The sequence below is a fragment of the Lygodium microphyllum genome, chromosome 26 (genome assembly GCF_053477565.2).
Source record: "Lygodium microphyllum isolate KBCC chromosome 26, Lygodium_microphyllum_v1.1.10, whole genome shotgun sequence".
Lineage (NCBI taxonomy): Eukaryota > Viridiplantae > Streptophyta > Polypodiopsida > Schizaeales > Lygodiaceae > Lygodium > Lygodium microphyllum.
The window spans coordinates 95707354-95735086 of record NC_141160.1 but is presented as its reverse complement, the minus strand read 5'-3'; the positions used below and the strand labels follow the sequence as shown (position 1 = coordinate 95735086).

Below are 27733 nucleotides of genomic sequence, written 5' to 3'. Positions count from 1 at the left end.
ATCCCAGTCGCGATGATGTGCGGCAATTGTTCTTGTCAGAATCGACAGAGGATGCGATTGGTAACTTCAACTTGGCCATTGGCTCTGGGGTAGTAAGGAGTAGACTTGCGATGGCGGATCTTATACAGCTCTGTCAGCTCCTCCATGATTTTGTTTAGGAAATGAGTACCTTTGTCACTTAGCTCGAGGGGATTGCCAAAACGGGTGATAATATTTTCGTACATGAGCAGGGCTACGCTGTTACCATTGTGCCGCTTCAGTCCTTAAGCTTCACACCACTTTGTGACATAATCCGTACATACTAAGATGTATCTGTTGTGCTTCTGTCTGGTGGGTGGATCAATGGGACCCATAAAATCAATCCCCTACTTCTTGAACGGCTTTAGGGGAAGAATAGGTTGTAGTGGCATGGCACTTGTTTTGGTGGGTTTTTCCATTCGTTGACAAGCATCACATCTCTTGCAGTAGTCATATACATCCTTGTAGAGGGTTGGCCACCAATATCCTGCTAACAGAGCCTTCCTGGCTGTTGCTTCTCCTGCGAAGTGTCCACCACATGGTTCGTCATGGCATGCTTTCAATACTATGCCGATTTCATCCCCTGCAACACATTTTCATAGCACTTCATCTTTGCCTCTCTTGTATAGTGCACCGCCTAGCAAGGTGTGAGGGGATGATTCTAACAGAAGCTTCTTCTTCTCGTGGCTTGAGATGCCAGGAGGATACCGTTGAGTTGCCAGGAGGTTGGCTATGTCTGCATACCAAGGAGTAACTGTTTCAACTAGAAACAAGGAAGCATTAGGAAGGTCTGGATCCTCTTGTTTCTCTTCTTTTGTTTGAGGGATCCGTGATAGATGATCAGCTAGGACATGGGAACGACCCGGCTTAGTCACCACTTCAAAATTGAACTCCTGGAATAGGAGCAACCATCTCATCAGTCGTCCTTTAACATTTGCTTTGTTCATCAGGAAGGACATGGCTTCATGATCCACGTAGAACTTAAAATGCATTGATAATAGATGATGTCGAAACTTCTCCAGTGCAAACACCATTGCCAAGTACTCAAGTTCTGTCACTGTATAGTTCCGTTCCCTATTAGTGACCTTCCGGCTTGCATAATATATTGGTTGATCTAATTTAGAGAGGCCCTTTTGACATAGAACAACACCTAGCCCTTCAACTGATGCATCTGTGTGCACGTGAAACTCCTTCGTCCAGTCAGGGGACTGCAAGATAGGTGCTTGGATAAGGCAGTGTTTTAGGGTATTAAAGGCTCCTTCGCAGTCATCAGTCCAAAGGAAATCCGCATATTTCCTTAGGAGCTTGTGCAGAGGGGTTGCCTTGGTTACAAAATATGTAATAAATCTTCTGTAGTAGCTCATATGGCCAAGAAATCCTCTCAATTGCTTGAGGTTTGTTGGTGCTATCAAGGCAGCAATCTTCTCAATCTTTGGCCGATCTGTTGCAATCCCTTGTGCAAAGACAATATGGCCCAAAAGAACTTCTGATGAGACGCCAAAGACACATTTGTTGGGGTTGAGAGAAATCCCATACTCTCGGTATCTATCAAAACATTACTCTAGGTGTCCCCAGTGCTCACGGATTAAACTATAGACACAAAAGTCATCAAGATACACCTCAATAAAATCATGCAAATGATTCTGGAGGGTAGCTATCATTACTCGTTGGAAGGTGGCAAGAGTATTACAGAGCCCAAATGGCATCACTCTATAGGCATAGGTCCCCCATTCTGTGGTGAAGGTTGTTTTGGATTGGTTATCTTTTGCGATTTCGACTTGGTTATATCCGCTGAATCAATCCAAGAGGAAATAGAGCTCATGGCCTGCCACTGTATTCAACAGTTGATCTGTAAAAGGGATAGGGAAATGATCATTCTTTGTCTTCGAATTGAGCTTTTGAAAGTCTACACATATTCGAAGTTTCCCGCTCGTCTTGGGTACAACCACAATGGGCGAAACCCATTCAATGTTAGCCACGGGATAAATGAACTAGCTTTAAGAAGTTTCAATAATTCAGCTTTCACCAGAGCAGAATAATTAGGATTTATACGTCTTTGTCTTTGCCTTACAGGTTTGGTATCGGGCTCTAGGTCAATGTGATGTTGGCATACTGTGGGATCAATCCCCTTTAGATCTTTGTACGACCAAGCAAACACGTCTAAGTTCTCCTTTAATGGATTTCGCAGGACCACTAGTTCTTCTTTTGGAAAATTGAGACCCACTTTTAGGTGACGTTCAATACTGTCAGTATCCAGGAACGTCACTTATCTTTCACCTTCCACTTCGCGGATAAATGTCCCATGGATTGCTTCTGGATAGAGGTTTGACTCTTTCAAGGGAGTAGTGTCATCGTCTGATGTTCCACTAGAACCAGTGTCCTCTTTCTGAACAGATGACTCATTTGTCTGTTGAGGTTTGCTGGAATGGTATCAGAGCTTTGTTTGCTTCTGTGTGAGTAGTGATTTCTTCTGGACTTCAGGCTTCATCTTCAGAGGATGCATCTAGGAATGCCACATAGCACGGACCTTCTAGAAGCCGAGGCTTTGATAGCTCTAGCTTCTGTTGACAGGGGGCATCATCATCATCTTTTCTTTGGACTGAACAGTTAGGACGACAAGAGCCATTGGTGAACTTAATTTTTATGCCTTTAATCCATTGCTTATATAGATTTTGCATACTTTGTGGTCCATTGGTCAACCCAAATGGAACCATGGTCATTCCATTCAAAACCCTTAGATCTTTGGCCTCTGAGGTCTCTGTAGGGACATCAACAAGATCATCCGCTATCAGATGGAATTCTTCATCTGTACTTTCATATCTTGCTTCGTTTTTTTCCTCATCATTTTCATCCTTTTTCTTTGGAGGCTGTCACTGCTTCTGTAGAGGCTCTGTAGGAGAAGAACAGATCTTTTGCCTCTGTGTCTGCTTCTGCTTCTGTCTCTGGCTCTGTCTCTGCTCTGTATCTGCTCTGTCTCTATTCTGTCTTTGCGACTGCCATATAACAGGGGGAATAGTACATCCATGCTTCTATTTCACTGTCAAAGGTGATTTCAGAAGTCAATTCTAGTTGAGGTAGGAGGTATTTTCCCATGGACAAGGACTTTGCTTCCCTTGGTAGTTGGCTTACAGTGCCCACTGTTAGGGACTGTGCCTCTATTTTCTTGGGAAAGATCTGTTTAACAGCCTCTTCGTCCCCTAATGTACCATCTGTTATCTCGTTAGAGGAGTTAGTTATGACTTCGATGGATGTGGATCCATTGTCTTTTTGCAATCTATACAACTTCCAACACCACTTTGTTTGGTCCTCTGCCTAGGGTTAGGGTTCCTTTGAACCAATCCTTCCTGGCTCTCGCTTCAAAAAGCCAAGGTCTTTCCAATAGCAGAGGATATGAGGTCCCATAAGAATTTGGTTTGACCACCAAATATGTCAGCCAATAGTCTTTTCCTGCAAGGGTTGTTTTTAGGTATAGGAGGATGCCCAACGGTTTAATTCTCCTTTGGTCTGCCAATGTGATAAGCCACTTTGTAGGTTGAATTCCTTGCAACCCTAAGTCCTTCATTGTCACATCCGTCATTATGTTTACTGATGAACCTCCATCAATCAATGCATCTGAAATAAAGCATCCTTCTATCTATATACTAATCTCTGGGGTTCTAGGAAGGCGTTAGCCACATCTACTTCCTTTATAGGCTCCGGGGCCTTATTGGGCTTGGTCGCTGTTGAAGGAGCAATCCTTAGTCCACGTCTTCTTATCAAGATGCTTTTGAATTTCTTTCGGCAGCTAGGAGACAGCATCAGCAAACTGCCGGAAGATTAGATTTGGTTTAAAGGTATCTAGATCTTTGACCAAGTCGCAATCTTTGCTAGGATCCACAGGCTTCTCCAGCCTGCTAGGAAATGGGGCTACACCCATTTTTATCTTTCCTTTTTTTTCTAGCAATGGCAGCATCGGCATTTCTTGGGTTTCTGGAAGTGCTTCTGTATCATTTATGTCCTGGACCTCTGGTCCTGTTTCTGGGACTGTCTCTGTGACTCTGTGGCACTGCAGTGCTCTGTACTGCATTGTTCTGTCCTATACTGCTCTGTCCCTGTGTTGGCAGGTTGAACTTCGTGGTCTTGACATGAGAATTATTCTCGTTCTGAACAACTGGTTCCTTCTTCTTGGTGCGCGTGATAGCGGTAACTTCCAACTCTACCAAATTGGAGGCAGGCTCTTGTACCTTCTGTTGGCTATCAGTGGCATTGGCCTTGACAGAGGCTGGACTTGGACAGTCCTTTGCAGTGTGGCCTTCTCCTTTGCATCGGCTGCATAAGGGCTTGTAATCCACAGATTCTCTACGGTTTGGACAATTCGGGGAGATATGACCCTTTTCTCCACACTTGTAACATTCCACCTCCGATCTCTGATCACCGCCAGACTGCCGTCCTCTGTAACTTTGAGACGAAAACCTCCTTGGACCAAAATTAGGACAAAATTCCCTAGGCTTTGGTCCATTATCCTGTGTTGTCATTTTGGATTCTAGTAAGTTGAATCTTGCATTTTGATCCTTCTGTCTTCGTTCATGCATCTCTTTCAGAGAGCAAACATCCTCGGTATGGTTCTTCCGCAAACAGTAGAAACAAAAGGCTTCAGGAATGGTTGGTTTTCGGGTACATTCAGTGGCTAAATGTCCCGCTTGATGACACTTTCTGCACCATGTATTAGAGCGCATCATATCTCTCTCCGCTCCCGTAGGGGTGGATATATTGGCGGTATTCACCTTCAGTGTCTGTAGCTGCTCTGTAATCACATCCATAAGCTCTTTCTTGATACTTGCAACTGAGTTGGATAAGTAGTCCTTCAGATTTTCACCTCCTGAAGTACTTGTAGTAGGGTTTTGTGAAGCTTCTGTAATTACTGCATATACTGGTTGGGTCGATCCAGAGGGTCATTTGTTTTGGCTCTGAATCAGAGCTCCTGTTGAGACTTGGGGTTGTTGATTCCAGTTGGTAGGGTTCCACTGTTGTTGAGTTGCCATTGGAGAAACTTTTTGAGGCCACTGTTGTTGTGGTTGAACCATCATTTGAGGCACTGTCGTCTGTGGTGAACACAGTGGATTAGGTGCATTATACTGCGGCACTGTTTGCATTTGGGGATAGGGGTAGGGAACTATCCCTGGGATTGCATTTAGTGGGTATACCATTCCTGGCATGGAAGGAGGTAAGACTCCTCTTCCTGGAGTCATTGACAGCCTTGCTTCAACTTCGTCATACAATCTTGCACCTTCCACTGCAGCTTGCAGATTGACTGGTCTTCTCAATTCCACGAACTTGTAAACTTCTGGTTGTAGGCCTCTAAGAAACACTCCTTTTTGAATATCTTCGTCCAAATGATGGTTAGTCCATCTCTTCAGGATGGATTCCATTCGCGAGACATAAGCTTCTACTCTTTCTCCAAAGGACTGACTTAGGTTCATGAACTCCTCTCGCATCCACTCTTCAAAACCTTCACGTTTGAATTTAGTGAGGAAGGCCAACTTTAGATCGTTTCATGTGCCAAAAGTTCCTGTTGCTTGTCTCTCATACCACTGAAATGCCGCATCCTTAAAAGTGGCGGGGAATATTGCTAATCAATGCTTAGGGGTTCTGGCATTGTTAGCCACATATGCTATCATAAATTCTGCTACATGAAGATCAGGGTCTTCATTGTACTCTCCTTTAAAAACTGGCAATGGGACTACATTTGCTAGTCCGTCATCAATATTTCCAGGATGAATCTGACTAGGAAGGGGACCTTGACTCGCCATGGGGACTTCTGTAAAGAGTGCTTTTAGGGCGTCAAAGGAGGCTTCTGCTCCAAGCTCGTTCTCAGCTTCTTCTTACGTACCTCTGGACTCCTTCTAACGCTTGCCTTCTCTCTTCTTACGTACCTCTGGACTCCTTCTAACGCTTGCCTCTTGATTGCGTCATTCATCAGGGGCTTGGCTCCAACCAGTTGTTTAGTACTCAAAAGAATAGAATCAGAGAGGGGCTTCAGTCTCTGGGTGATTCTCTGGCCAACATCTCCTCTACTTCCTTCTTTTCAAGATCTCTGAATTCGGTTTTCAAACTACTATAGAGGGGGAGATATTCCGTTTTGAAAGTATTAAAACTCATTCTTCTTAGGATCGTTGTTGTGCCATCATTATAATAATGCCAGCTTCTGATGGTTTCAACAATGTATGTTGTGAAAAATACTCTGTTTACCAACTTCCAGTGGGTTGCTAATTGGACAAACAGAAGATTGACAATGCACCAAGCATCCCACGTATCTTGCTGTTGAGCATCCACCACGAACAAATTCCAACTCTTTTCCTTCTTGTTTTCGTGAACCTCCACAGACCAAGACTCCTGAAGCTTTTTCACAATCTCTCACTTGATGATGTCTGGAAATTTCTCAATGAATACCAAATCTTCCATGGATAGTCATTCTCTCTGCTTCTGCCCTTCAGTTTGTTTCTAAACAATTTGCCACCAAAATGCAAGTTTTTGCTGCCTCAACAGGAAGGGGAAATAGTCCACCACATAGAGTATGTATCATGATGGTAATATGTTTCCGCCATTGTGGGATGAACTTATTGTGGAAAGTGGCTTTGGCAATAAGAATCTCCAACTCTTCAATGGAAGAAGGAACTTTGCAAGCATCCATTGAATTCTTCTCTTCTTGGCAATGCCATTTCTTTCATTTTCAGCCTCTTCTTATGCTTGTTGATGGCAAGTTTCCCTGGCTGCGCACCAAAAACATGGAGCCCCAAGAGGAACACCAAGGAAAAGGGGATTCTACTTTAAGAAAATCTATCTTGTAACATCAACAAGCTTTTATTTTATTCTTTTGATGACCAAAACAAAGAAAATATCAATTCTTCACGTAACATCATAGTAGATATCTCCCACGGATTTGATAGAATCAACCATAATCTTCAACATCTTCATAGAATCCATCAATAGAACAAAGAACATAAAGAAATACACCATTTTTGAATGGAAATCAATCACATAGTATTCGTCTTCAATGTCTTCATAGTTTTCTCTCTTAATCTCTTAGATACCGATACACTGTTTTGATAGGATTTGACTATCTCCGGCTCTCTCTCTCTCTATCAATAGTACATCATCTCCTCACTACAATACTCTAATAATGACTCTCAATAATCCTTCTTAGGTCGTGGATACACCTCCCAAGAGGTATGTCTGATGTGAAGAGGCACCGGAGCCATTACAGTCTCTTCATAGCTCATTACTGTCACTGTCACTCTAGTCTTCTCTTCAGTCTTCAGCAGCCGCTTCTTCCATTTGTTTTAGCTCTTTTGAACTTAGATTCATCCTTTCCAAAAGTTAGAAAACTTTCCCAAAGTTATACATGCATTCTACAGAACACTTACAGAAGATCTACAGAACAGATACAGAATAGAGACAGAGCAGATATAGAGCAGAGACAGAGGCTCTACAGAAGGTTTACAGAGGGTTACAAAAGAGCGTCAGAGAACAGTAGATCCTCATAACTCATACTAAAACCATTCCAAACTATCAAAAACTATTCAATAAACCTTCAAAAGATTTTAACCTTCATCAATTATCAATCCATGCTTCATACAGAAGAAAATCAGAACTAAACAGAAGCTATACAGAAGGTATCAGAACCAATCAGAACCTCAATAGAACCTATCAGAACATCACAGAGCTTCATATTTCTACTAAAAATTATCATGAAATTTCAAAACATAATCAATATAATCCAAAATACTCTCAAACACTTTCATTAACAATCATACATCATTCTAAATCCATCAAAAATCAATCATTCAGACCTAAAAAACAACAAAAATCAATAAAAAATTCAGTCTTTTTCCACTCTCAACAGAGAGAGAGAGAGAGAGAGAGAGAGAGAGAGAGAGAGAGAGAGAGAGAGAGAGAGTATTTCCGCACCTCATTCATCCACACCAATACGGTTTCATTAAAGGTCGGAATATAATGCACAACATTTTGAATGTCCAGCTGGGAATCGATTATACCAAAGCTTCTAGCCAGCAGGTTGTTATGCTTCAGTTGGATATTGAGAAGGCATTTGATTATGTTAGTTGATCATTTTCGCGGCAATTAATGTCTACAATGGGATTTGACCCCTGTATGATTTTTCTAGTTGATACCATCAGTCAGGGAGTTGTGGCCCATATTGCTGTTAATGGAGGGACGACGGAGAAAATTGTCTTATTTCGGTCTCTTCGGCAAGGCTGTCCACTCAGCCCCTTGCTGTTTGCTTTGGTAACTCACTCGATGCTCTCATTATTGGATAAGTTGGCAGCTCAAGGTGAGATAGTTGGGTTATCTCTTTGTGGCGGTGATGAGCTGGTGGGCCAATCTTTGGCATATGATTCTTTTATGTTCCTCAAGGCGGATCCTATTAATGTCAATCAGGCAATGATGGCTTGGAACCTTTTTTCTTTGGCATCAGGTCTTCACATTAATACTCAAAAATCCACCCTTATCTCTTGTATAGAGAATGATCTGTAGGCCTTGGGATGGAATGGAATTGTGATCCCGAGGGGCAATATAACTAGACACCTGGGATATCCTATTGGTGTGGAGGTTGCTCCCCGTGCTTTGTTGAATTGGATGGCATCTCGAATTCATGACAAGTTCATGTATTGGAAATCTCAGAGTTGGCCTCTTCATGCTAGGCTAAAAGTGACTCAATGCATTATGATCAATATGATTTTATTCTTTTTGCCATTGCTGTCTGGGACTAAGAAGTCCCTTTTGGATTTGGTCCAGCCTATTAGTTTTATGCTGTGGAAAAGAAAGGTAATCATTTGGGGTAGGTATGGATCTCCTAGTAGCATGTCACCACTCCGAAAATGATGGGGGGGTGCAACTTTGTTGGATGTTAATTTGCATAGGGCCGCTTTGAGGCTGTCCCTTTTGTAGAGTCTATGTATTCAGTGTCATCCTTGGTCAGATATTGCCAAATTCTTCATAGAAAAGACATGCATCTCTCATGGAAGCACGGTTATTCATACTTCTTGGTGGCATGCGCTTAATTCTACGAGGCCCATAAAGGTCTCCCACTCTTTTCTTCTTTCTCATTTAATTGCTTTCTGGTAGGAGATGCTTCGTTTTGCCATCTGGCGTCCTCCAGATATTCGTAAGGAGGAAAATTCGTTGCAAGGAGAAATACTAGCTTCCTCAAGGTTGTTGGATTGGCGGCACAAAGATTTGCAACGAGATAAGTTTAATCGGATGGCTAGGTTATGGTTGAAGATAGTCTGTGATGGGGTTATTCCTAGGCAGTCCCGCCTTTATTCTTTTAGTCGTATTTGTCAGTACTTTAGAGTGCCTTATGGATATAGGGACATTTGGTCGTCAATACAAGAGTGTCTTTAGAGGTTCTCTCCTTTGCCTGCGTTAGAGCCATTGCATCCATGGCATGACTGGAAGTTTGTGCTTCCTAATGACTTTCAGAAAAGGTTAGTGAATCAGATATACCATCAGATGGTGAAAGCTAAAAGATGGGTCAAGGGGAAGGTTAATAAGTTCTCGCATCTCGGGGATAGCAAAAATAAGTGGTGGGATAGATTTATCCAGCTTTGGAAGTCCAAGGTTCCGTATCAAGGTAAAGTGTTAATGTGGAGGCTGCTCATTGGGGGTCTTCCAAGTGCACCGTGCCCGAAAGATCTCTGTAGGGCATTGTGTTTTTTGTACTACATGCAATGAGACATTGCTTCACCTCTTTGTCTCTTGCCCTGTTGCTCGACAGATGTGGAATTTCATTTCCCGTGTGTGGTTCTTGGTGACCTAGCACTGCATACAAGTTTGTTCGTGGATTATGGGAAATATGTCATCTATGCCCTCTTTGTCTTCAGATTGTTCCTGCCTATTCCATTTTCTTACATGGACAGCCCTGGGGCACATATGGCGTACTCGTAATGCCTTTATCTTTGATTCAACATAGGGCATCCATGGGCATGTGGCCCGTGTGTGTGGATTGGTGTTATGGCAAATCACTTCTATGATGTCAGCTGACCTGGTCCTTCTAGACATTGCTGCTCCCTGGCTGGCGATTGTTCGCTCTACTCCAGCTGTTCTTTCTGTCTGATTTATTAGAATTGGTTATGTAATAGGTCGTTCTGAGAGCTTGCTCCCATCTTTTAAATTTCTACCGAGACAGTGTGAGAGAGATTGAGCATGCTGACCTGATGGTCTGATGTAATAGAATGTAAGAGATAGAGAGAGAATGTTGACCTGATGGTCTCATGTAAATATTTACTACTTAATTCAATTATCTTCACGAAAACAAAAGAGAGAGAACCCATCTCGAATCTTGCGGGTTTGAAGAAAGCACAGGTTACTTTTGTTGGACCACATCCTTCTATGGAGGCTGTTCCCTAGTGAGTGATGCCTCCATCATTATTTCAATATCCCCTTGACGAGTAACGGTAGCATCCTTTTTGTCCAAACACTTTGGCATGAAATGACCAAGCTTGTCACAAGTGAAATAGTGACCTGCAAAGGTGCCCGAGTTAAGCTTAAACCATAGAGGATGCATGCAGTGCAATTAAGGTGCAGCCAATTGGGTCTTTTCCTTGAGGTGTTCCATAGCATACAGAAACGATTCTTGTTGCCTGCCCTCATATTGAAAGCCACCAAGATAGTACCAATCATCACCATTGCATCCTCGTGACTTGGACTGACTTGCAAGGATGCATGACCTGGGTTGACCTGCAGACAGTTGTGAAGGGACTGCAGGCAGCGACTGATAGACAGGATAACAGTCTGCATAGATGTGTACAGTGTAGGCCTGTGCCAGACTGGTTAGGGCGCAACATGCAGGTTGCACGCAGTAGTGCAGGGCAGGGCTGTGAGCAGGCAGGGAGGCAGCAGTTCCAATTGCGCAGAGCAGGGCAGGGAGGGCGCAGTTCTACTTGCATGCCACAGTCTGGGCACCACAGGCCGGGTGGATGCAGCTTCAGGCAGGGAGGGCTTCACCTTCAGCAGGGCAGTTGCAGTTTGTTTTGAGGGTCACAAACGCGCACGACAGGTTTAGGGCACAGACAGACAGGCTGTGTCAGCCTCAGGGTGAAGCAGTTAGCTTTGGGGAGACATTACGAGCTGAGGCCAGGCTCTTGAGTTGGGACGGCATATCTGCAGGTTGAGAGGGGGACTTTATGTTGGGCAAGATGCAGACATCTTGTGGTATAGATGTGCATTTCCTCGATCAGTACATTGGTGATGGAGAAGAACGAGAGTCCACAGAAACAAGATTTTGTGGACTTTGATGTTGACAATGTGGAAGGAGATGAGATGGGCAAATGGCACAAGTTGACGTCTAGTCCATCAATTTCTGATACTTTGGAGATGCTTCCATTGAGTCCCTTTGGTATATACTTGCTAGTGTGAATAATTTGATGAACGACTATGCATGTGCAAATGAAAGGAAAGTAAGTTCTTTACCGGAGGGCGATCTTGTGGTGGTTGTCATGAGAAGTAAGTTAGTGTTACAGCTGATTGCTGCCTTCCATGAGTGGGTAGCCATCTTTTATTTTACAAGGATGACCCCTTTGATTCCTCACATTAGAGCATGGTTACAGTCAATGCTATTGAATGGTGAAGTGTCAGATTGATGACTTAGGGCAAGTGCAGGCCCCTCATGTAGAAGAGATATATGATGGTCCTTAGGGGTTTTTTGAGATTCTATTTTATTCTCAGATGCTCAAGCATGAATAATAAAGTGTATCCCTTTGTTTCTAGATGGTCAGTTGGTTCATGCCATTCCACGGAGGCCCATGGACGAATTCCAAGGCGTTTTGAGACATATGTGTTTGATTTGGGTGGAAGTGGTTCATTTTCCTTCATACCTTTGGTGACTTTTTCCTCCTATACTGAGATCTTTTGGTCAAGTTTTGGTGGAGCCCCGTTTGGGCTCTTAGAACAAGAACAAAGCATGCATGCTTTGGGATACTGGACAACCTAGGCTCAACAAAATTTGCTTTGAGACTCAAGGGTTGCATGTGTTGGTTTTTGAGCTAAAATGTGGAATGTTTGCAGCACATTTTTTTAGATGTGGCTAGTTGGTTCATTTTGTCTCTACATGTGCTCACACTGCAGAGATCTTGCAGCGAGGTTTGGACCTTGAAGTGGATATGCGGGAAAGTGAACCCCAAGATGTACCATAGCATCACGTTCCTCCCTCTGTGCCTCTTGGATTGCATGGAAACACTAATATTGATTCACTTTGGGCTGGGCTTATTGGTGACTCCCATCCTATGTGTCAGGGTCAAGTGTCTAAGGACGCCCCATGGGTTTTTGTGTGGATAAATGCCATGCTTGGCATGACTCTAGTTTGATTCCTGTGGAATCAATAATTGATGATGTCACGGGGATGTAAAATTTTGAGATGACTTAATCTTATTGATAACATTTGATTAAGTTATTAATTAAATATGCAACGTTGCTAGCACACGGGATGCACAAGGGAGTTATTTCATGGTAATTGGCCAAAGACCGCGAGGATGCAGCAGGTGTCAAAGGCAAAAGTTGTAACAAGTTATGCTTGACAAGTACTAGGTGGTACTCGGTGTCAGATTTGGACATAGACCAATTTATTGGTCACTAATGTTAGTGGTGGCATTAGAGACTAGGCACTAATTAATTAATTAATTAATTAATGCAAATCTAAGGGTCAATAACTGCTCAGGGATACTTGGAAGACAAATTGACCTAGCCAATTTAATTATTGGTTGGTGAAATTGGCTTGGCCAATTTGTCTTTCTAGTATCCATAAGTAGTTATTAATTGGCCAATTTGTCTTCCAAGTATTTTTCAGTAGTTATTGACCCTTAGACCGATATTAATTAATTATTTAATGCCTAGTCTCTAATGCTACCACTGACATTAGTGACCAATAAATTGGTCCAGGCCCAAATTTGACATTGTGTACCACCTAGTACTTGTCAAGCACAACTTATTACAACTTTTGTCTTTGACACTTGTTGTATCCTCGGGGTCCTTGGCGTGTTACCATGAAATAACTACCATGTGCATCACATGTACTAACAACCTTGCACGTTTGATTAATAACTTAATCAAATGTTATTGGTAAGATTAAATCATCTCAAAATTTGGCTTTGTGAGACAGATAATATTACGTAGACTTTTTAGTGCCAAGGCAAAGGTTTTACTCTAAACCTCAACCTCTATCATCTCTTGTGCTAGCAATTGGAGTGGACTTGTGAGCACATTGCTTGAAGTGGATCCTTAACAAGCCATTGGTTGCCGAGCATCACTCCTTTATCAACATGCTTTGGAGGTGGTTTAGCACTATGGTTGCCTTTATGTTAACTTTACATATTACATATATGAGTCATCCAAATTTAAAGAGGACCTTGTCTTGAAGAACATAAACAACCATCACCTTTGCAACCATGGTAGGACCCAAGGCAAATTGTGTCGATACCCTTTGTCCATTGCCTTGGTCTCTTTGCGGTAGGACCTTCTGAGTGTGCAAAGAGTCTTCTTCTCATTCCCCTTGGGGTTTCCATTTTGGCCCAAGTTAATCCGAATTTAATCCCATGTTATGTCTAATTTCCTTGGTTTTTGGACAACCTGAATTGAAACTCAGTACAGTTAATTCAAAAGGTAAGATTCTAGAGTTTCTTGTAATAGAATGGGCTCAAAAAATTCTCTAAATGGATATCTTGGGCTGGCTATACATTTCATCCTTATTGCTATCACTGTCATGGCCAACTTGCAGATTTTGCCATCATTGTCATCGCCATTAGCTGGCCCTCTATTCAGCACACACCAGTCCCTTCCAAATTCCTACCAGCAATCATTGTCGTCATTCATTCATGTAGAGGGACAATTGCGACTGTTGCTGATTGGCGTCATCTACTGCTGATTGCCATCATCATCTTGCTACTGTGTTGGCTGAATCATCTTCCACACTAGGTGTTCTGCATCTACAACTCTAGAGACTCCTCTAACAGCTGCATGTTGTAGCACGTGTTGTCAAGCTTATAGCGTGACACAATTTGATGCTATGTTTCAGCCTCAACAATGGACATTCTCCATGAGCTAGTGAGCTTTTATGTTTTTGTTGTGTTTGGCTACGTCTTACCAACATGGTGTTGCTACACCATTTCCATGCGCAATTGACATTGAGTTTGGTGATTTGGTGTATTTGGAATCTTGCCAATAACATTTGATTAACTTATTAATCAAATGTGCAAGGTTGTTTAGCACATGTGATGCACAATGGCAGTTATTTCATGGTAATAGGCCAAGGACCTTGAGGATGCAGTGGGTGTTAAAGGCAAAAGTTGTGATAAGTTATGCTGCCGGGCTTTGGGGATCACTTGGTGTGAGTTTTGACCCTAGGATAGTTGCTTGCCTAATAAGTGTTAGTGGTGACACTAGGGACTGGCATTAATTCATTAATTAATGCGAGTCTAAGGATCCACAGAGGTTGGGGACTACTTCAGGTTGCAAATGGCTTAGCCAACATCTAATTTTGACTAGGGTCAAAAGGGCTGAAATTAAATTTTTAGGATGATTTAATTCTAAAAATTAAGTAACTGGTTGGATAATGCTAAAAAATGGGCTTAAAAGGTTGCAACTTGGCAAATATGCCCGTGCAAACTAAGAAAATGTTTTTGGAGGCACTTGGTCTCAGCCATTTAGTTAGTTTACAGCCTGGGGGAGAGAGGGAGAGAGAGAGAGAGTTGGTAGTTCATTTTCTGATCAGAGAAGAGCAATTTGCTATAGAAGACAGCCATTTGGGGCCTTAGTAGGTAGGGGACAGCAGGGAGATACCTTCCAGGGGTTGGCAATAACATTGCTGATCAGGTGACAACATTTTGGAGGTGAGTGGCAGTAGTTGATTGCATTAAATGCAAGCTAGAGCAGGCAGTAGGCAGATTTTAGGGTTTTCTCATGAAGAAAATAAGATTTCTCTCTCATCTTGGCTTTCTCTTACCTTCTCTAGTAATTTCTCAAAAGATCTAAACACTTCTTAGCCATTCTTAATAGATCTCAACCAGATTTGGTGGATAGTAGGAGGATTTTTGCCGTGTTCTCTAAATTTTTGCAAAAATTAGGGTTTGACAGCCACCATGGGCCTTGTGCCAATAGGAGAAGGCATTGTATATTAAAATTGGCTCTTGAAATTCGTGGAATTGATAGGGATTTTTGATGCTAGCCCATCCAGTGTAAATTGGGGCAGCATTTGGCTAGTTGGTGGTTTCATTTGTGCAAGTCCTGGGTGAAAATCAAGGGGCAATTGGCCCAAATTGCTTGTTGATTGCATGCACAGCAAGGGGCTTTTAGATCAGCAAAGGAGATTGTGGAATCTCAACTTGTACACTATCCATTAGCAATCAAAGTTAAAGAAATACCAAAAGGGGCGCTAGTTTTGGGGTCAACTGGGTGTCTATTGCCCAAGATTGTTAAGGTAATGTATGCATTTCAGTTTATGGTCAATTATTAATTGCTGTAATTAAGTGCTTGATTAGGTTTTACCACCCTATTCGAAGAGGAAGGCTGGTTTCATAATCCATGCTCCCTATAAATTTCCATGATGAAGAGTCTAAAAACCTTTCTTTTTATAGAAGGGTGGTGGAACCTTGTAATACAATGATTCACAACAATTTACAGCAAGCGATAGATTCATAAAATAAATGTTAAATTGAAAATTCAACACTTTATCACTTTGGGCTAGCTTGGCCTCAAGAATTTGAGACAAGGCAACACTTGGTGGTCCCAAAACGTTGGCACTCCTTGCGGTATTTCTTTTACATGAATTTTGAGACCTTGTTGTACAATTTAGATTTGACTTGAATCCATGAGAATTGTTAGGCCTTGGGTCGAATTGGATAGATACACTGTCGAGTTCTACTTTCTTTATTGACTGAGCCACTTGTCCTACCACATTTGCAATATTGTACTGCTCTTTGTAGCCAACCGTAAAATCCAAATTTGCGTTTGGATTCCACCATCAAGGAAGCTCAAATTCCTTTTCCATTGCATGCAAATAAGCCCTCCTATAGACCTATAGAGTGTTGTTACCCATCTTGTTCTCTACTGACCAAATCTACATCAACAACCTTGCTCTACATCAACAACCTTCTCCAATCACTAAGGCATGCAGCATGCATCCGAACATAGCCATGCAAACCTAAAGCTTGTTGGTTTAAGACCAAGGCATGCATGCATGCACCCAACCCATATGAGGGAATGCAAGCAAGCAAGAGAAATCCCTGATTTCTTGCTGTGAAACAGTGACCAACATCAATTTCCATCCCAAAATAGTGACCAACATTATCAATCCTGAATTTGCTCCTTGTTTTCTAAATGCTTGGAGAGCTAAATTGAGTCTTCAACAATTGAATGTTGGTCACCCTTGCTATAGATGGACAACTTTCTTCACATCTGCTATTAACCTTCATTTGCAGCAAGAATCCTTCATGGGTCACCCTTGCTATAGATGGACAACTTTCTTCACGTCTGCTATTAACCTTCATTTGCAGCAAGAATCCTTCATGCATAGCTAAGATTTGCTGGCAGGCATTCCAAGATAGTCTTGGTCAATGGACAATAGAATAGGTGATATTTTGGATCTATAGTTGGGCCGATTTGCAAGTAACAAGAGAGAGATAATTTGAAGCTTTATGCTGTTGGTCATTTGTGACCTGCATGTGCCTAAATGTGCATTGGATCAAGGGGCAAACTGAATTCCGTAGTTGTTGGTTACAAAGGATAGCTTGCTATTCCCAAATTTTTTCGGACGGTTGGCTTGTTCTCCAGAGGAAGAATGGATCTGTGGAGAGCTATCCCTCTCAGATTCTAGACAAGGCTTGACTCTTCTTGGGGATTTTGAGTCAATCCTTAGTTGTAATGTTAGCTTGCCTTATTTTGTCAGCTTGTCATTTCATAGTTGTGAGCCCTAGTTGGCGTTTGATAGGGACATGTGAAACTTTGGTTGTGTGTTCTTCTCTATTTAGTATCGAAGGTTTGTCAGCTTGTGCTGCCTTGCTGAATGATATCCACCCCTAGATTGCTAGGGATTTGCCCCAGACTACAGCAAATTGCCACTTTAGCATTTGGGGCTACATTAAATACAGTTAAATGAAGTCAAACTGCATTTAATGAAATCGCCCAGGTTTTGAGTCTTTCTGCTATATATAGCAGTAAGGCTGGTTGGGCAGATCACTTCTTTCTGTCTCTTGCAGGTGCTTTGTCAGTTAGCTGCAATCTTCTTGTCTCTGTCATGGACTGCAGGCTGCACACTCTCCGTCTTTGTCACCATCACCATCATCATCTCTGCCATTGTCACAGGTGTTGTTATCATTGTTTAGCCTGATCTGGTGCCTCACCGACGCCTTGGGCTGCATGTAGGGACTAATCAATCCTCATTGTATTTAGCTTTCCTTCATTATTCATTGCCGATTTCTGTTCTCTTTCTACCTTCTCTTCTCCTCTCCTTTTGTCTCCATGCTCATGATTCTCTTCCATTGTGCACTCTCACATGGTATCATCGCCTATGTGAGGGCATAGAATTTTCGGTCAAAGAGGAGACCACACTGTTGCTGAAGACTCACATTTCAACCTCTAGTTTGCTATGGTAAGCACAATTTTTTTTTGCATTTTATAGGTGACATTTGACAAAGATGGAACATCCATAACTCTCCTCATAGGTGTTGCTGATTTTCTCTCTGTTCGGGTACTCCTGCAGCAAAATGCAATAGTCTTTGTGTGTTTGGACGTTTTCTATCACTCCTTTGAACGGCAATGTGATTATTGTGAAGAACAGAGGTCACCAAGCCCTTTTGTATTTTCTCATCATTTAGAGCAACCTTCTCCATCCCCCTTTGTCCACGTTTTAAACAAAGCTCGTTCTACTGGCATTAAAATTGTCCAACATGGCACCACTTGTTCAAGTGTCTATTCTTTCTTCTTTACCCAAAGTGGATTGTCTCAATGGTTCTAACTATTCGCATTGGTCATGTAAGGTGGAATGCATCCTTGACACCTTGATCTTTGGGAGCTTATTACCCTTTCTATACCTTGTCTTGTGGAGGATTCTCATGATGGAACATCAATGGATCGTGTAGCCCTATGGGATGGGCTCAACTCTCGAGCTCGATCCTTCCTTTTTTATGAGCTTATAAGATTTTATCCTAGTAAATGTTTGTAGGTTAAAGATAGCGATAGAAATGTGGAAGAAGCTTACATCTTTGTATCATTAGAAGACATTTGCCCATTGGTTCTCAAAATGTATCATTTGTGCAACACGGTGAAGGTTTTGAGGATTTGGGTGATCCAAAGGGAAAAGGGCCTAAAACAGTGTAGGTTTTGTGTTGAGTAAAGTTAGAGATAAAGTTTCCATGTAGTACTTGGGGAAATTTTAGGATTGTTTTCACCTATGAATGTAAATTGATGGAGGAGGTTGACTTGGTAGATCAGTCACGGTTTGTTGGAATATAAATATGTATGGTTTGCACCTAGGCCCTGTAACTATACATTTTCATGACATGTATGGAATACATAGGTATGTACGCAATGTACATTTGCAGGTGATGCAAGAGCAGTACATTTGCACGCGTTACATGTGGTTTGTAGGTCATATGTACTTTACATGAGTATTGCAATTCATTATTGCTATAACGCACGGTTTATGCTTGGTATATGCATTACTTTGCCTTGGTGGTCAAAACATTGTTGGGCCAATGCTATGGGGTGACATTTGCAAGGGTCACCAACATTATGGGACCAAGCGGATATTGGCTTGTCTCAACAACTTGAGGGAATTTTCACCCAAAGTTATTAAGCATTAAATTTTCAATGTAAATTGTTGTAAATTAGTGTAATAGAGAGAAGACTAGACATTAACCGAGACCCAATGGCTTAAATCATGGAGACACTAGGCTTATTAGAGGAGGCTCCTTTAGAGATTATAGTGTGATCTAAAAGAGTGGGTTTGGAGGATCCATTCCTTGATAGGCCAGGCAATGTGGCCTGCTTTGGATATACTACCGAGCTGGGAGGAAGATTTAGATAAGCAGGATCAAAGCCCAGTTCTCAACAACCACACCTCCTTGGAATAGGTAGGCCATCCAAGATCATTTTGTGTTAGACTTTTGGAGGAAGTTGGATGATAGCTTCAATTCTAAGAAGATATCCTTCTTCCTATGGCTATTAGCTCACAAGGCTTTAGCAATTGGTACATGGCTTGAATATGATAGGGTCCTCGTGGTATGTGTGATGTTGCAAGCTCGAGGAGATGCATAGGCATTGTCTATGTGACTATCTTGTGTTGAGCTAAAATATGCATTACTTGCTAATTAGCCTCTTAAACAGTTTCAAAACACACTAAAAATGCTCTTTTAGAGTAAAACCCTAAAATGGGGAGCGGTTCGAGAGAGTTCAGTGGAAACCCTAAAACGGGGAGCGGTTCGAGAGAGTTTAGTAAAAACCCTAATTTTTGGGGCGCCCTTCCACATCTATAAATAGAAAGACTGCCCCCATTCAGCCATCATCCTTGTTTGTAGGTTACACCAGCCCACACACCCTCTGCTGTTGTTGGCGTCCAGTTTCCAGCCTGCAGCCCGCCTCCATCTGTTGTCCAGCCATCATCGATTGTAGCCACATTATCTTCACCCTGTCCATTGCTGTAGGTGACAGCTCTCAGCTGCTAGTGATTGCTCCAGACAGTCCTAGACTGATGTTCAGTCTGCTGTCCATCATCTCCAGGGTCAGCCAGCCTGTGTTTTCAGCATTGCAGGCCCTGATACTCTCAAACACTGTTTCAGCTTGCTGTTTAGAGCAGATTGTGCACAGTTTCCAGCCTCTGATCGGTGGTACACTGCTGCGTTTACCAATTTTCAGCCTCCATACTGCTGCGTTTTGGTGACCAGCCTGCTGCCATTCACTATTCAGTACTCTTACGCTCCAACTGGTGGTCACAGACTTGGGATCCGTCTTCGGTGGACGTCACACTCCGACATTGCTATGCCCTTGAGCACACTGTACACTCTTACATTCATTTACAGCATTCATTCACTTTAGAGTTGTGTTCTCTCTCTCCCTTCTTGTGTTTGTGTTTGAGTTTTTATGTTTGAGTTTTGAGTTTTTAGGTTTTGCGTTTAGGATTTGAGTTTGAGTTTTGCCCTCTGTGTCTGTGTCTGTCTCTTTGTGTTTTTGTCGTGGTCGTACACTCTGTGTGCCCTCAGTGCAAACCCTAGAAGTTTCCTTCACATGGTATCAGAGCCGGTGCTCTTGTAAAGAGTATCTTGCGGATATTGTGGAGAGCTAGTCTTTGTGTGAGGCACACAATACGACTCGTAACTGAATCACAATGTCCCAGACACCTTTTTCTCCAGTTCCTATGATGTCTTATCAGGCTTTTTCATCATTGGAGGCCCTAAGACAACATTATGGACTCAGTGAGGAGGACGACACTCCATCTTCACCAGATTTCACTAATATGATAGAGGAGGACTTTGAGGAGTACTTTCGCAACAAGTATGGTGATGTTTACACCCCTCCTACTAGTTTTGCTACCACATCCAGACCGGTTGGTGAGGCTGGCCACCTCTCCGATCATGGAGGAAATACGGCATTCGAAATGTCTTGCGATCCATCTTCATCATCTCAGCCAGATCCAATGTCAGGTTTGTACAAATTTTTTATGTTGCATGAATCAAAACCCTCGCCTGTTTCTTCTTTTGAGGTACAGGATCCGGATGGCTTTGTGTATGTGAACTTCAATAGAGGGGGCACACGAAGAAGACAAAATTCAGGTACATCCACAGCTCCTGGTTCATTTGAGCATATCACAGATACTTCTCACTTCCCTCCCATTCCACCCTCTTCTATATCACACCTATCATCATCTTTCCAAAACCTTGGATTGCACTCCACATTTGCATCACACACCCTAGGGGTTGGATCTTCCATCTCTGCTCCCAGCACATTTTTCTTCTCCACCCCATTCTCTACCTCTTTGCACCATGGTACTTTGTTAGGGGGAATGCCACCCTTTAACACAGTGCCTCTCACCTTTCAGCATATGAGCACACCGATAACTCGTGGGACGACTGTGATGGGCATCGCCGTCACTATCCCCAGCTTCACATCTCCCATGACCACTCATATACGGGGGTTTCCATCCTCAGCTTATGGTGTGTCTTCACACTCTCCTTGGGTTACACCTACGCAGGGATTCTCATCTTCTGTTCACAGTGTTTCCGTCCCACCTCCTTGGGTTTCTCATGTGGCTACCATGCCCATGCCTAGTCAACCCATTCCTACCTATGGATCCATCTTGCACACTACACACATGCTTGGTGGGCACTTTGGGATCCATTCCCAAGTATACTCTACTCCCCCTTCCTACTTACTCTATGCTTTTTCACACTATCCATCTCCGACTACCACTCCTGTTGCAATGGCCAAAAATGCCTTCACGGATAAGACATGTTTTAACGGGTTAAATTTCACCACTTGGTCTAATTTCATGCAACAAGTGCTTGAGTCTCAGGGTCTTTGGGACCTCGTCATTGGTGTAGAGTCTATGCCGGACCCTCCACTAGCTCACCCTGATTACATTCGTCAATAGAGAGCCCACAATGTCACAATCAATGTTGAGCTGATGTAGGGATTGCTTCCTGAGTTTCACTCTCAGTTGCAGTACTTCCTGCTCGTGTCAGAGCATTGGAGTCACCTTCTTGGCTGCTATGCAGTCGTGATTGTACTTGGCACATCAATCTCGACTTTGAGCTTTAAGAGTTCTCTATTAAGGAAGGGGATGATCTGAAAGTCAAGCTGGCTGAATATAGGCGGTTACTCGCCGAGTTGGCCTCTACTGGCTCTCCAAAGTCAGATGACGATCAGATTACTTTCTTCTTGAATAAGTTTCCCGACAAGTACTTCAATTTCATTCAACACATCATCTCCCAACCTAGATCGCCAACCTTCTACGAGTTTGAGTGCAAGTTCTTGCGTTACGCGACGCTGTATGATCAAGTCCACAAAAAATCCTCATCATAGCCTTATTCAGAGCAGAGGGGGTTGGTTGTCTCTTCTTCGGGAGGGACAACCACTAGTGGCAAGAACTCGCTAGATGCGAAGGCAAGCCAATCAAAGGGTGGCTCCTCTTCCTCAGATGGAACCAAAGAATCTAGACCTATCTGGCAGCAATTTCCTAAGAAAAACTGGTTTTGCACACATTGTGAGAGAGCAAGCCATATGGATGAAGAGTGTTGCTCCAAGGCCCAAGGTCTTCCATCTAAAAAGCCTCAGCAGACCGTTGCGACTGTACAGTCCAGTGGGGCTACGCCCTCTGCTCCTACTGCATCTGCTCCTTCAGCACCCGTTGTTGCTGTTGGACATGTGGCTCGATGACAGTCTCAGCGGCCCATCTCTTTCACTACCCCTGAGGGATTGAGTGATTGGTCTGCACGTTCCGATCGTGTTGCACTTCATGTATCCATCTCACCTTCCTCTCCATCTCCTTAGGCGTTCATTTGGCAGAGCCCTGCTACTGGACGTATGCGATGGTGGCCACTTCTTCGACTCGCATGCTTCTAGGTTCTTTCGGATACCCTAGGTCAGTCTAGCATTCATTTTTCGCACTCTTAGAGTCGGGCCCATAGGATTCATTATCCTTAGTTTTTCCATTTTTTTGTATTCCGCTGCATTTACTCACACACATATACATTCATTGCCTTTATTTTGAGTTAGATTTTCTTTCTGTTTTGTTTTGCTTTGGAGCATCTCACCACTAACCTCTGTGTTTGCAGATTCTCATGTCTGTTGCAGGGTTTTGTCTTTCAGTGTAGGGTTAACTTGCAGATTGCTTTGGTCCTACCTGGGCTAGAGACGTGGGGATGGGCACCGTTCCTTTCATGGTTTCATCATCCTAGGAGTGCTTGCTCTTTTTCCAGCATGGCGGTTTCCCCTCTTGAGGCAGATTGTGTAGCGTCTCTCTCGATGCTATCATGGTGGTGACTTCTACCTTGCTCTTCTAGCGAGATGCTTCATCCACTTTATCTTCTTTCATTCATTATGGTTCTCGGCACCATATGAAGACCGATATTAGGCTTCTCTTCCTTCTTTGGCATCTACATCGAGGTTGAGAGAGGGTTCCTGTCCTTCTTGGTATTCTACAGGCTTTAGTACTTTGTCTTCGACATCGGCTTCTTCCCCTTGTTGTACCTTACTCTTTGCATTGCATGATTACATCATCCTTGTACTAGGATGCTTGGGCAAGTGAATAATTTTTCCTCGAGGGACACTGTCCAAGTGGCACCTGTTGCATGAGCATTCTTCAGCATGTAGCATACTTTGGATCTCATTGTGTAGAGCACCACTTGTGCGGATCCTAAGCTGTTTTCACCGGCGGTTGTTGTTACCGCACCACCCTTCTTCTCCATCACATGGATACCTCATCACCTATTTTTCCTCGTCATCGACATCCTGAGTGGATGATTTAGCTTATACTGTTTTGTGATGTGTTGGGTGTACCCTCTCTACTTCCGTCTTCTGGATCACTTTTACTCAATCGGCCGCATCCTATTAAATTTACTTCACTTATTAAAAAAAAAAATCCATGTAGTTCCATCTGCCTTTGTAGGGCTTGGTAGCCCATTGGGCAGTCAATGTGCACTTTTTGTCCGATGCCCTGTCCTCTCTGGGGTGACTACTTGGATTCCCTTGGTAAGATAACCATTGCCTCTGTAGTCTTGGTAGGCCACTGGGCAACTGACGTATACCCTTTGTTCGATGCCTTCGCTGCTTTGGGGTGGGACGACTTGGCGTACATAAACATCACAATGGCTGGCCTACCCTTTCAGCTCAGTTTTAGGCCTAAGAGGGGTGTTGAGCTAAAATATGCATTACTTGCTGATTAGTCTCTTAAACAGCCCCAAAATACACTAAAAATGCTCTTTTAGAGTAAAACCCTAAAACGGGGAGCGGTTCGAGAGAATTCAGTGGAAACCCTAAAATGGGGAGTGGTTCGAGAGAGTTTAGTGAAAACCCGAATTTTTGGGGCGCCCTTCCACATCTATAAATAGACAGGCTGTGCCCATTCAACCATCATCCTTATTTGCAGGTTACACCAGCTCACACGCCCTCTGCTATTGTTGGCGCCCAGTTTCCAGCCTGTAGCCCGTCTCCATCTGCTGTCCAGCCATCATCGACTGTAGCCACATTATCTTCAGCCTGTCCATTGCTGTAGGCGGCAGCTCTTAGCTATTGGCGATTGCTCCAGATTATCCTAGACTGCTGTTCAACCTACTGTCCATCATCTCTAGGGTTAGCCAGCCTGTGTTTTCAGCATTGCTGGCCCTGACACTCTCAGACACTGTTTCAGCTTGCTATTTACAACAGTCTGTGCACAGTTTCCAGCGTTCGGTTGGTGGTACACTGCTGTGTTTACCGGTTTCTAGCCTCCAGACTACTGCGTTTTGGTGACTAGCTTGCTGCCATTTACTATTCAGCACTCCTACACTCCGACTGGTGGTCATAGACTTGGGATCCGTCTTCCATGGACGTCACACTCCGACATTGCTATGCCCTTGAGCACACTGTACACTCTTACATTCATTTACAACATTCATTCACTTCAGAGTTGTGTTCTCTCTCTCTACCTTCTTCTGTTTGTGTTTGAGTTTTGAGTTTTGAGTTTTGCGTTTAGGGTTTGAGTTTTGCCCTTTGTGTCTGTGTCTATGTCTATCCCTTTGTGTTTCTGTCGTGGTCGTACACTCTGTGTGTCCTAAGTGCAAACCCTAGTAGTTTCTTTCACATCTCGAAGCTAAGGAGGTATGGAGGAGAGCCCTTAGGCTGGTCTTTCATGGCATAGGGAAATGATGGTTGTGACTTGGGGGGCCGTAGCTTTGGTCACAAACAAAGGCCTAGCATGTGGATATGAAAATTTTCATGGAGGCCACTCATTTTTCATTATTGGTTTGCATCTAAGTAGGATTGCCACTCCGAACTACTCGCGTGCATAGTGGATTAGGGACATTGTCTTAGATGGGAGCTGATTGCAATTGCCAGCATTATTGCGCGGTAAATTAGGATTGGGAGGTGTAGCCATGCTATAGATCTCTAGGATGTATGTATTGCAGAGACTATCTTTAGAATCTTAACAAAGATCATCCATAGTCTCCACGGGAGATGGAAGAGGTTGTAGGGTTGCTCACAACTAATTATACATTTTCTGTTTGGTTGCATGTATTTGTTCATCAAAACCTTCATTATTCCAGCCAATGGGCAGCTGAAAGAATACCCTATATTGCTGAAGTTTGAGTAGTTGAATCCGTTATACTATGGCAAGAACACTGTAGAGGAATTTTAAGTTCCGCATATACAATGGGATTACAGTAGAACACTGTAGGAGGCAGAATCTCACTCCAAAAGCACTCTTCGTGGGCATCACATCCAAGTTCTTCTTCTGGTTTCGTTACGCTTTGGATGCTAATGCATGTAAGAGTTTGATAACTGTGTGCGAGGAAACTTTGGCATAGAAATAGGTTTTACATATCATTTATGCAGTCACTTGTTTTGCCTGCATGCTCTCTTGTTTATAAAAATATTTTGCTGTCTTTACAGGAATGGAGTGATTCAGAAGCCGGTTCCATTCTCCTTGCTGGAGCTGTTCCAGACTGGCCTTTACTTGCCACATACTTGATTAGTGAAGCAAGTCAGGGTTTGGGCTCACAATGGAGTGCATATATTTCAGCATTACCTCGGCAGCCTGAGTCAATCCTTCTATGGTGTGCTAACTGGCACCTGCCACTGAGAATGCAACAAGATGAAGTGTTGATCATCATCACGTGTCAATTTTCTTTTGTAAAAACACGTTATGGAATTTTCACAGAGCTCAGAGTAAAGCAAGTGGAGGTCATATTGATTATTTTGCAGTGGAAAGCTTATGTTAGATGCTATGTATATTGAAATTATCACTGATATAGAGACAAAAAACAAGAACTACCCTCTCAAAAGTTATTGCTAAGCAATCACAATGTCTTGCAAACATTTGGAAGGGTGTTTGGTCTTTTTTAAAATATTTATCCTGCTGAAAGTGGTGGGTGCTTCATATTGATGGTCTTGTCCCCAACCTCTTTTATTTTATTTTTATAATGGATCATAAAAGATTATAGATTGTCTTTGGATTGTTGCAATAATTATGTTATGTAATGGTGACTGTGTGGAGCTCAATGGAGAGGCCCAAGCACATCATCTTGCCACATGGAGGGTATTTATGGAATATATTGTTTTGTAGGCTAACTAATGTGCAGGATATAGAGGGTGTGCTCTTTAATAAACAGGTTAATAGAAAGGATATCGATGTTTCCCACACCTCTCATGCTTTAATAGTCAAAGATAATAATGGTAGGAGCGGTAATGACCACTCTGGGAGAGACTCTCTGAAGTCTCATCCTTAATCACGTGGACAGTCTCGTAGTAAGTCCTGTGGCCATCAGTCCACATTGATTTATCACTATTGTGGTAAGTAGAGTTATATTCAGCCACAATGCTATAAAATGTGTGATGATAAACGCAAAGAAAAAGAAAAGAGTAAAATGCAGGCACATTTTAGTCTGCACCAAGGGTTTTCTGGCTTTTGTGTTTCTTGCTCATTGGCGTAGATACCATTTGGTGGTTTGTTCCCCTCTCCCATCAATGGCCTCATTGTAGCTACACATTGAAGCATGTTCAGGGTTCTTCTCTTTTATCAATGTTCCTTCGTCATCAGTCTGAGTTCACCACCTTCATCTTTGCCCTTCAGCATATTTTTCTACTGTTCACAGGTTTCCTTCTTTCACTAACATGTTACATAGCACATCGTTCAAAGCTGAAGGATTTCTCATCATTTGTTGCAACATATTATTGATTTCAGATGCAGCCACCTGTGTTTGCTGCATTCTGCAGCCTGCACATGTAGCCCTGGATCATCTTGTGACAGCCTTGTGTTCATCCAGCAGTCATCTCAGCCCAGAACAACGGTGTATGCCTCTTGCTGCTATCAGAAACAGTCACATGTGGCCTTTTTGTGCTGCACTTCCTTGCTTTATCTTCGTCAGCAGCTTCCTGATGTTCTCCCTTTTGCTTCTCTGCCTGGTGTGGTTGTCAAACTTCCTGCTGTTTTCAGTTTATGCACAGCTGCACAGAGGTCTTATTAATCTGCTGCTGCTGTGTACCCACCTGGCGGACATCCTCCGACAGCTGGAGCTCTTGCATCTACAGTCTACTTGTAGTGCAGGTCTTGTACTTCAACAGTTGTAGGCCTGGTAGCTATGTTTTCTGCATCGACATTGACTCATGCAGTTCAGACTATGCATTTTGTCTGGACAGCTACCTAGGAGCAGACAGTCTCAGCATTCAGGTGTTATTGATAACTTGATCTCATCTTGAGGAGCTGCATTAGTAGAGTGGTATGCAGGCACACCTGCATTTTTGTTGCTACCCAGCAGGACAGACCTGCATTTTTTGGTATGGGAGCACATGTACCCTTGGTGAACCTTCCCCCAGTTGGACATCTTCTGTTTCCCCTTGTAGCTTATCCTCAGCAGTATCATCCTCTATTTCCATCGTGGCTAGTTCTGATGTTGTATTATGGGCTTACCACATTTTCTTGAAAGAGCTACCACATCAGCTCATGTCAGCCAGTTTGCCATTGATGGGAGACTTTCTT

At 43.0% G+C, this 27733-nt stretch overlaps 1 protein-coding gene across 5 annotated transcripts in view; it reads left to right on the top strand.

Annotated features, from left to right (window-relative positions):
• Positions 1-27733, top strand: part of LOC148013566 (Rubisco methyltransferase family protein) — a 170257-nt gene that overhangs the window by 26242 nt on the left and 116282 nt on the right. For all 5 annotated transcript variants that reach the window (XM_087667663.1, XM_087667662.1, XM_087667661.1 and 2 more), the window contains exon 2: positions 25648-25811. In XM_087667663.1, coding sequence (XP_087523789.1) covers positions 25648-25811 — 164 coding nt within the window. The remainder of the gene's footprint in view (positions 1-25647; positions 25812-27733) is intronic.